This window comes from Antrostomus carolinensis, unplaced genomic scaffold (genome assembly GCF_000700745.2).
Source record: "Antrostomus carolinensis isolate BGI_N321 unplaced genomic scaffold, ASM70074v2 scaffold18526, whole genome shotgun sequence".
NCBI classification, from domain to species: Eukaryota; Metazoa; Chordata; class Aves; order Caprimulgiformes; family Caprimulgidae; genus Antrostomus; species Antrostomus carolinensis.
The window spans coordinates 43,347-53,921 of NW_010321383.1; the positions used below are offsets into that span (position 1 = coordinate 43,347).

Sequence of the window (10,575 nt, forward strand, 5' to 3'; positions counted from 1 at the left end):
TCAAAAGTAACTATTTTAAATGGTATAGGCATTTGTAGACTAATTTTCATATTTTTATTATAATCCATGTTTCACTTTTATTCCAAGGCACCCTATTTCAGTATGATCCTGAACAGCTAAGAGGTTACTATTTCTTGGTTAAGGTTGAATGCTAACTGTTGTTAGCTCACCTAACACAGTTCAGTCTTTAACATTGAAATAACAATTTCTTCAAAAGTTTGCACTGAATTATCTTGTTGGCTTTCAAGAGATAAAATGAAAATTCTGACACAATTGTAACTGAAAAAAAAATGAACTCTGGACATAGCTTTAAGCATATATTTAAGCTTATTAAAGTTAAGTTTAATCTAAATGTGTATTTATATGCATGACTAGATCTGGATAGATGATGAATAGCCATCTTGTTAATAACATCTCTTATTTTGACTGAATTTTTTTTTTCGTTGATTTAGAACCAGCAGAGCTGTCCGTCTTATTCTGAGCCGAGGGGATGATATGTTAATCACTGGTGGCCGACACCCTTTTATTGGTAAATATAAAGTGAGTGCTGCAAGAATTCAGTGAAAAAATAGCTGCCCATATTCTGTGAATAAGTATTTCAGTGTTACTGGTTAATATTTGTTCTATTAATGAAAATGAGTATTATCAATTCAATTTTAAAGCAAAACTACTAGCCAGGAAACCAAGAGATAAAGTTGCTGCACAGTCCTTTCTCTGCTTCTGCCTCTTTTTTCTAGTCCCTTTGTGTCCTTTTCCTTTTATAGCTCTTCCTATCTTTCTTTCTGGGAATGGAAGGCCCAACTAGCTCAAACTTCTTTAAACCATCCATATAGTTAGGTTCACACAAAAGAGCAGCTAGTTTTTCACAGAAACGATGTGATACAGGAAAAGTCACCCTATAGAGGAAATTAATCTGTTCCCTGCTCATGCACTGTCATCAGTCATAACTATTTAATAGGACAATTTCTGCCTTCCTTTCCATTTCTACATAGGTAAAGTAAGAGAGGTTTTATAAGATGCTTCCCTTAAGTTGAAAATGAGCTGTATCTCATGTTGAGCATTCAGGAACTATTAGTGGCAACAGGTAAAAAAAAGAGATGTGAGGTAAAGATAGCATTTATTCATTTAGAAAAAAAAATGTCATACTCCATCTGCCAGACACTATTCTTACAGTCAGAGTGGGATTTGACTTTGTCTACAGTGAACATTCCTAGATGACACGCTTATCAGCCATCTCCGGCAATACACAGGAAGCCACTGGGCTTCCCCACTTCCTTTCCCAATGGGCTGATGTTGCTTGTTACATGCTGTACCTATACAGATCACAGATGCCAAGTGGGAAAGCCAACAGAACATTCTTTCTCTCTTGCCCTTCTATAGTTTCAGTGAACACTGCCCAGAAATTAATAGTGCAGTATTGCCCTAACTGTGTGGGTTACATTAATTTTCAAAATATACAAGCACTGAAAAAAATAATGAATGCCAAAATCTAAATAGGTTGGTTTTGCTTCTAGGTTGGCTTCATGAATGATGGTAGGATCAGAGCTGTGGATGTCAAATATTACATTAATGGAGGATGCACGCCTGATGAATCTGTCCTGGTAAGGATTTTATAAACTGACAAATCTTGTAACATGGAGGAATCATTAGCTGGAAATTAGGAAGGCCAAATTCCTTTGCACATGTACTGTTAATCATATAGTCTTTTGATGTAGGGTCTGTGGGTTGTTGGAAAATCTACACCTAGGAGATTTGTCTCAAATTAAGGTCTTTATATGAGACGAGGAAGATTTAAGTGTGATTTTCAAAGAAGCACTGTTCTGACACTTAAATACACCTTTTTGTCCCCTACTCAGGTAGCAGAGGTATCCTTATTAAAAATGGACAATGCATACAAGATTCCCAACTTGAGATGCTGGGCTTATGCTTGCAAAACAAACTTGCCATCAAACACAGCGTTCCGTGGTTTTGGCTTTCCCCAGTCAGCACTGGTGACAGAAACTTGGATAACAGGAGTTGCAGATAAAACCGGTTTCTCACCAGAAAAGGTGATGAAATGAAGGGATCTTCTTTCCTGAAATTAAGTCTATGCAGTTGGAAAGTTAAACCCCTTTAGATTAGCTCAACTCTTTGAACAAATCTTTTCTAAGTCGAACATAATTTGTGCTAAAATTCGTATGGTGTTTTTAATCAATGTCTGGTTATTGAATGAATAGCATGCTCTTACAAACTGAACCAAACTGGTAATTGTTTAAAAAACATAAGGTAATCTTCTTCTTGTCTAGTAGTCCTCACCAAATGGTCAGTCTGCTTTTAACAGAATTGTGTGATAGCTGTTAATTTTATTATTTCAGATTAGGGAAATAAATATGTATAAGGAGAATGAGCAGACACACTTCAAGCAAAAGCTTGATCCACAAAACTTAATACGGTGTTGGAATGAATGTATGGAGAAATCTGCATACTACGATAGGAAAGCAGCTGTCAATGAATTTAACAAACAAAATTACTGGAAGAAAAAAGGGATTGCCATTGTACCAATGAAGTTTCCATTTGGACTAGGCACACGTTATCTTTCTCAGGTTAGTTTCTTTAAAGAATAAGTGAGCTAAGCTTTTTATCTGTAGAAGATTACAGTCATTCTACCTTAGGATACGAAATGTGTTATTTTTCAGTTTCTGCAAAACTATCATTCTCTTAATGGCTGTTCCCTGAAGGCTATGCTGGCTTCTAGTTCTCTTCAAGTTGAGATCAAAGTTGTTTGGTTTTCAGAACCCAGGCAGCTTGGACCCTGCCTGCTTAAAGGCTAGCCCCATCTCTTGTGATGTGGTATTGGTATAGATGAGTTGAACACTTTTATGAAAAATTTTTGAAGACTGATGGCAAAGTGTTCATTGGATAAGTTATCCATTCTAGAAATAGCTCTGAGCTTACTCTTTCTAATCAAGGGGGTACTATGGGATGCTGTTCTTAAAGACTTAAACCCTTTGATGTCATCAAAGACTAAGTTTAAGGAAGAAAAGGAGGACAGTAATATTTTTGGTCTTTGTATTTTGTTTAACACAGATGTCTAGTGCTTCTGGAATATACAGCATTTTATCAATTGAAGATGAATTGGCTTGTATCGTATCAAAGTGTCTGTCTCTGTTCAAGACTAAAGTCACAGGGTCTTTGTAGTCTACAGTGCTACTTACGATTGAGTCCAGGAGGAAAATATCATTCAGAACCTTTCTGCTCTATGTAATGCTGACAGCCTGCCCAACCCATGCAGTTATAAAACCTGTGTCCAAAGGCTCTCAGACATCAATGGGAGAGAAAATGGAACTTGAAGCAATTTGCATGTACAGCCACTAGTGAGGGAGGTCCTCCAGCTTATTTTGGAACCATTTAGATACTGGTGCCAGGTGTAGATTTTATTTAGAATCTAGCAACAGAAAAAAACCTTTTTTTAAAGCTCATTGTAGACAAAGAGCAGGGACTAGCATTCCAAATTTTGCCTTCTATTCAAAAGCATTAAACAGATAAATTGAAATACACTTCAAAACTGTGTCTGTCTTTTTTGATTCATCAATTAATCACCATAGACAACATATTTCTCACTAGTCTGATCTTGATTTTGTTCTCCTTTTTTAGGCTGCTGCTCTGGTTCATATTTATACTGATGGATCTGTGCTTCTGACACATGGTGGAATTGAAATGGGGCAGGGTATTCATACAAAAATGATCCAGGTAACAAATGATTCAAACAAATATTACCTTGTGCTTTACCTATCATGCAGATAAACAGTGTGAAAGTTTTCTTCTTGGTTCATTAGGGTACCAGTAGGACAGCTTCTTTATCAGCATAGCCACTGCTTCTTTGCATTAATAGAGTTAGAAAGCAAAGATGCCTTCATTAAGAGTCATAAAGACAGAAGGAAGAAAAAACAGACTGTTTGGTTTTTATTCTTCCAATGGTTTGTGAAGAAGCTTATTAGAAACAAGATGGTTTTGGAGCTGATCTTATAAAACCCATGGTAAAAAAAGACAGTCAGTATTCAGATTAGTATACAATCCAGTGGATATTATTATTATCATATTTGTTTAATGCCTAATTGAGAGACAGATCTGTAAAGATACTTATCAAGTCAATGAAAGCTTGGGATCTGGGCCTGTATAATTTTCCTTAAATCATACAGGTTATGGGCAGCAAAATTAGGAACCAAATGTTTGACTCCAGAGTTTGAGTACAGCTAAAACATTGCGCTTCTATTTCTTTGAACTGACAAATGAGGGAGAATGATTTCAGCTGGAGGTTGGAAGAGAACTTGCTAAAATTTTATGTTACATGGTATCGCTGACTTCTAGCAAGTACCAGGGAACTGTTGGAGTGTTTAGAATATTTGTAAAACAGAGAATAATATGGTGGTTTTCCTGAAACAGATTGCTAGTCGAGAGTTGAACATTCCCATGTCATGTGTTCACTTCTGTGAAACGAGCACAACAACTGTTCCTAATGCATGTGCCTCAGCAGGATCTGCAGGGACAGATGTCAATGGCATGGCTGTGAAGGTAAAGAGTAGTATTTAGTTTAACAAAACACCCTATCCCTTGTGGTATTTAATGCCTGACAAACTTTAAGCATTAATGATCCCACAGAAATCAGGTTTGAGAATACCACAGGAGATTGCCAAGAAAAAACATGACTTGTTGACAGTTTCTCAGTAGTGGTGCTTATGAATTTTCAGAATATGATCTAAGCTTTCCCCAAAAGGCTTATGTTTGACTAAATCCTTGTTTCATCTAACAAACTAACTAGTCCCATACAAATCTTGTATCTTCTTCCTGTTCTAAATCTACTGATTCATGCAGATTCCAGCCCTTGTAACTTAACCCTTTATGAGGTTTGTGCCTATGCAGTTAAAATGAGACTGCCTACCATATTTTTCCAAACCAATATGACAGTAAAGTATATATAATTAAGTACTAACTAGAACGGATCTTGAATAGTACCAAAAGTAATGTGTTAATTTTGTGTTATATTCTCCTGACTTCTCACCAGGATGCTTGCCAAACTCTTATGAAACGCCTGCAGCCTATCATCAACAAGAACCCAAAAGGGACCTGGAATGATTGGGTAAGATGTGAATTCTACTAAATGTGTTTGTGTGCTTGCAGAAACTGTGCTATATGTATTGTCTATCAGTCTGCTCAGTCTAATAGTCCTGAAGTTAAAAACTGCAGAAATGGGTTATTTCACAGAAAGATGGAATGTAGGTGCTTGGTTTAGATATGTGGGAAATAATCCCCAGATCATATCTAGTTGGAAAGGAGGGGAAGCTATCTGCAAAGTCACGTTTGGAGGCACAGAAGTTTTTAATATGCAGAAAATATCAGCTTGTGCAATAACATAACCCAGCCCAGCTTACCATCAGAAAAGCTGTTGCCAAAAGACTGTCAGGGTATGTGTACAGTGTCAGTTTTCCTGCATGACTGTTCTTTATTTTTACCAAATTAATAAAGAGAAGTCTTCTCAACATCTTCCTTCCATCTGTCTCCCATATGCACTATATTACAGAACTGGAAAAAAGGTAGCAGGAATCCTTGCTTCCATTGCTCTAATATGTAATTAGTTATAATATTAATTACATTTGCAGTAGAGTAGTACAGAAGTAGTGCTAAAGCTGTTTATAGAAATGGCCCTCTGTCTAGTGCCAACTTGAAGCTGGAATAGAATTATAGGATTGCTCGTTGAAAAGGGGGTTTATTTCTACAGTATTAAGCACCATGTGCAGCTAAACATGCTTAACTCAGCTGGTCTTCCTTTCTTTACAATTTGTTACAGTTTGGTTTTAAACAAATATATGTAAATAAGTAAATATATGTAAATTAAGGAAATATATGTATGCTCTGTTCTTTCCTGACTCCTTCCTTGGTTTACCACAAACACTGCTATATTTTACAGATTAAAGAAGCTTTTGAACAGAGTGTGAGTCTTTCAGCTACTGGCTACTTTAGGTAATATATTTTTATTCCTTAGAAATGCATAGGTTAGACCAGGACTGATTTCTGAAGATCACCAATGACATGAATAGAAGATCCTGTCCAGAAGTTCTTTCTTTGTCTCAACTTATGTCTTATGTAATTCTTTGATATATGGAGGGAGGTTGGAGTATAAAGTTTAAGTGCTAATTTATGCATAACCCTGTTGGGACCCTCTAGAAAGTATCAAAAGAGTATTTAGTCCCATCTTTGCTCCATGATTCAGACATCAGCAAACCAGAAAGCATCAAGAAAGTGACTGCTGCCCATAACAGTAGGTGTGCAAAGGGGGATATAGTTTATGTGAGAAACTGAATATGTGGATTTTGTGTATCCCTTTTTCAATGTATGCTCCAGTACTCTGAATTATACTGTAATTGTTTTGTGGGCTGTTAAATATGCTCAACAAAAACATTTCAGTCATATATGGTCAGAAAATATGCCTTGGTCACATACCCCACATGGCTGGAAGATACTGCATTTCACTGTCCTGTTGAATTTACCACATCAGTCCTGACTACTATGGTCTCCTCAGTTAGTCACACTCCCTTCTAAATAATTACACCTTTATTTCAATATTCCTGCTTTAACTCTCTCACTCATTCTGTAGGCAGTTTCTGTAATTTTAGCTCTTTAATTTATCCCTTGTAAATTATTTTTTCATAGGTCATGACCAGTTTTGCTTCCCTTTTTCTGAATTCCTTTATGTGCTATTACCTCAGCAACCATTACCTTAAATTTGTATTCTGTACTTGATTACTGTGGATTTATTGGTGTATTTCTAGGATTATGCTGGTCATAGACTCTCCTGAACTGAAATAGCTTGCTTGTCTGCTAAATTTTATATAAATATCAGCTCCTTCAAACCGAAACTACTAGAATTTCATGGAACTTAACTGTTGGAGTTCTGACCGGTTATTTAAAATTTCCCTTGAAGCAGTTTCAAACTTTCATGTGCTAGTCTGCTTTGTTATGATGCAAACATTCACTAACTTTCTTCTTGTGGCCTTTGTTTCATCCATCAGAGGTTACAATGAAAACATGGATTGGGAGAAAGGGGAAGGTCAGCCCTTCACGTATTTTCTTTATGGAGCTGCTTGTTCAGAGGTTGAAATTAACTGTCTAACAGGAGATCACAAGGTAATAACTGAGTGTCATGGAAGTTATGTAAATAATGTGAATGAAATTTGTATCACTGGATGCTCCAACAACTTAGGTTTTGCATTAATAAGTCACCTGACTTCACATTGTACTAAATATATCAACAGTGTAAATGCAAATTACAGGTGGAGCAGAATGAAAGCTGTGCGGCATTAACTAGCTTTTGGCACATCTGTATTGATGTCATATGGGTTCACCTTTTGGGCTATGGCAGACATCTGACATGTTCTTTGCTTGTTCTCTTCCTGTTTGCCAGCAAACAAATTACAGCAGAGCTAAATATTCTATTGCCAAGCTTTTGACCATCTAGACAGCTAAATGTCATAGACTGCTGATCATATACCCTCTATCTGTACTTATTTATGTGGGGATTTCCTCGTGCAACAGGAAACATCTGGCAGGGCTGTCCCTGGCTAAACTTCTGTTAAAGGTGAGACAAGCCCATTTTGCTCGTAATGGGCTATTGGAAATTACTTTGAAATTGTGTATACAGAGGGGTCTCTATCTTAGCATGTATTATTCCACTGAATACCAACTCTAACCCGCATTATGTTCTAGTACCTCCACTCCATGCATCACTTTCAATAATATGCACTTGAATTTTATTGACAGAACCTCAGAACAGACATTGTTATGGACATTGGATGCAGCATAAATCCAGCTGTGGATATAGGACAAGTATGTGCCAAGAATTTCCTGCTGTCTTATTTCTATTACACCGATAGCCTTATCTGAAGTTAAAATTACCTCATTAATTTAGAAGATGTTGATTTCTTACTAGAAAATATTATAAAACATACATCATATTAGAAGATCCTTTACTTGCAGACTTGCCTCATTTGAGTCAGTGCCAGAGCTTTGTAGATGTCAATGAAACTTGAATTTTACTCCTATTTTACTTTCTGTGTGTACATATGTCTACTATCTCCTGGACTTAAATCCTGTTTGTGACCACCAGTCTCCAAATTCTCCTGTTGTTTGACCTGCCTTCCCCACTTGATAGCAGGGAAACACTTTAATTCATTGCAGGCTGGTCCACAGATCTTATCACTTCATCATGAAACAATTTGTCTTTGCCTGGTATTAGAGGAGTGTGAAAGCTTTTCCCATCATGGTAGCCCCAAATCATTGAAGAATCCCATTAGGTAAACAGGAAAGAAAATTGTCTTCTAACAGCTAGTGATACAAATCTGTTCTTGCCAAAGTTTTACCCATTTTACCAAGCATGAAAACACAAATACTATTTCTTTTCTTATTTAAAGATTGAAGGTGCTTTTGTTCAAGGCATTGGACTGTACACAATGGAGGAATTAAAGTACTCTCCAGAAGGAGTCCTCTATACTCGGGGTCCCGATCAGTATAAGATCCCCGCTGTTTGTGATATTCCGGAACAGTTTAATGTTTCACTGCTGTCATCTTCCCAAAATCCTTATGCCATCTATGCATCCAAGGTAAGCAAACCATCACAGGACCTAATTCTTAGATCCCAGGACAGAGAAATTACTCTGATATAAAACATATGTAAGTTTGCCCTTTTTCTTCTTTAGCATTTCAAACAAGTGTCCATAAAATTGTTTTATTTACAACATCAGATCAGGGAAGCTCATATGAAAAGATATAATGTGAGATACTGCTGCATATCTTTCATGGTTGACAAGTTGGTTCATGGTTCTAGTTGGAACTAGATGATCTTTAAGGTCCCTTCCAATCCTAACCATAATAATTTTAGGGTTTCATTAACAGACCATACACAGAAGCTGCAAGCTGAATTTACAACTATACTTTTAAAATGTGCTGATAAACTGAAGAGTTAGAATAAAAATACCAAAGAAATTGATGGAGAAATAATAATGACAATAAGAGTGTGCAGCTTACTTGTGTGTGTTATGCAATAAGAAATAGGACTGCATGTGTGTATTTGTATGAGAGGTTGGCTCAAGTATTCGGTTGGTATAATCATTGCTTCAATTTGCACCAGCAAATATTCTGGCAACTTGCGTGTGAGCAGTAATGGTAAATCAAGATGAAGGTAATTCTGCAAATTTCCAGCTGTTTCAAGTATTAGGTATGCTTTTAGAATACGGTAAAATAAAATAGCATGACAGAAGGAAAAAGCATATTTTACAGTGAAAGTTATCAAAGAACACATAGGTCCTTTAAAAATTATTTAAAGCTTTCTCAGTAATACATAATTAGAAAAGTATTTGAAAAAAATATGGTCTGGGTGAAGTAGTTACATAGTTGACTTGGAGCTGATCTAGAGAGCCGATACTAATATCACTCTTCAAACAGAGCTTTTATCCTTTTCTGTTAACCTTAAAATTCATTGTAAGGTGTGATTCTGTCTTCGTGCACCATGTTTTGGGAAGACATTTGGTTCTCAGATTTTAGCAAGGAGATAAATAAGATTCAATTGCAATATCCCAATCCAGTCTAGATTAAAATGTTCAATACCGCAGCACTGAGAGAACTATGGAATAAGGGTGGATTTGACCTATCTTTGAGATAAGGAAAAAAGGTGAATCTCATGTCAGAACCAGTGAGAAGCTGTCAAGCTCACTGAGGTCAGTGGTGTTTGTCTGCAGGGAATTATCATGAGTTCAGGCTTTGTTTCTTAGTTGTATCTGTACCTGGTTTTGGATCGGTTTAATTGTATCTGCCAGTTATTCTAAATTTCAGTTTAGCAATAAGCCAAAAAGATTCTAAAATCAATAGCCAATATTTTAAATCAACTGTATTAACTTCCTGGAAGAAGCTACCACCAGAAGACTTGGTGTGATCTAAGCTTGCTTCCACTAAATCTAAACCAAACTTCCTTGCTGAAGGACAAAAAACTTTTTCAGTTACTGACTTTTAAGCTTTCCAGTTAATATTGATATGGCTTGTACTCCTCTCATTTGCTCAAAACCTCCACTTATTTGACTTTTTTTATTTTCCTTTTTCAGGGGATAGGTGAGGCAGGACTTTTCTTGGGATGCTCTGTGTTCTTCGCTTTGAGAGATGCAGTAACTAGTGTGAGGAATGAAAGAGGACTGAAAAAGACCTTTGCACTGAACAGCCCTCTGACCGCTGAACAAATACGGGCAGGCTGCGCAGATGACTTTACTGAGATGGTAATAGGAAGGTGGGGGAAGGGTCTGTTTCAGTATCTCTGGGTAGCAGTCCATACTGCTTTTGGCATACTTGAATCGTGGGGTGCCTATGAAGCCTCCAATTGGTCATGCTTTGTATACAGCAGTATCATATGGCTCCTTATAATTGAAGTGTCTGGTAACAGGTCTCACTCACACCAGTTATTCCAACAAATGCCATTCAAACATTTTATTGGTATTTCTCTGATTTTGTATAATCTTTTTTATTTTCTTTGAAATTTACATAATTTTTACAATCCCC

The 10,575-nt window shown here is 36.6% G+C and overlaps 1 protein-coding gene across 1 annotated transcript in view; it reads left to right on the top strand.

Moving 5' to 3' along the window:
* LOC104526462 (aldehyde oxidase) overlaps positions 1 to 10,575 on the top strand; it is a 39,201-nt gene that overhangs the window by 28,449 nt on the left and 177 nt on the right. Inside the window, exons 23-34 of the mRNA XM_029085435.1 lie at positions 453 to 540; positions 1,515 to 1,601; positions 1,857 to 2,048; positions 2,355 to 2,582; positions 3,634 to 3,729; positions 4,423 to 4,551; positions 5,042 to 5,116; positions 5,945 to 5,997; positions 7,047 to 7,161; positions 7,795 to 7,860; positions 8,445 to 8,633; positions 10,128 to 10,306. Coding sequence (XP_028941268.1) covers positions 453 to 540; positions 1,515 to 1,601; positions 1,857 to 2,048; positions 2,355 to 2,582; positions 3,634 to 3,729; positions 4,423 to 4,551; positions 5,042 to 5,116; positions 5,945 to 5,997; positions 7,047 to 7,161; positions 7,795 to 7,860; positions 8,445 to 8,633; positions 10,128 to 10,306 — 1,497 coding nt within the window. The remainder of the gene's footprint in view (positions 1 to 452; positions 541 to 1,514; positions 1,602 to 1,856; positions 2,049 to 2,354; positions 2,583 to 3,633; positions 3,730 to 4,422; positions 4,552 to 5,041; positions 5,117 to 5,944; positions 5,998 to 7,046; positions 7,162 to 7,794; positions 7,861 to 8,444; positions 8,634 to 10,127; positions 10,307 to 10,575) is intronic.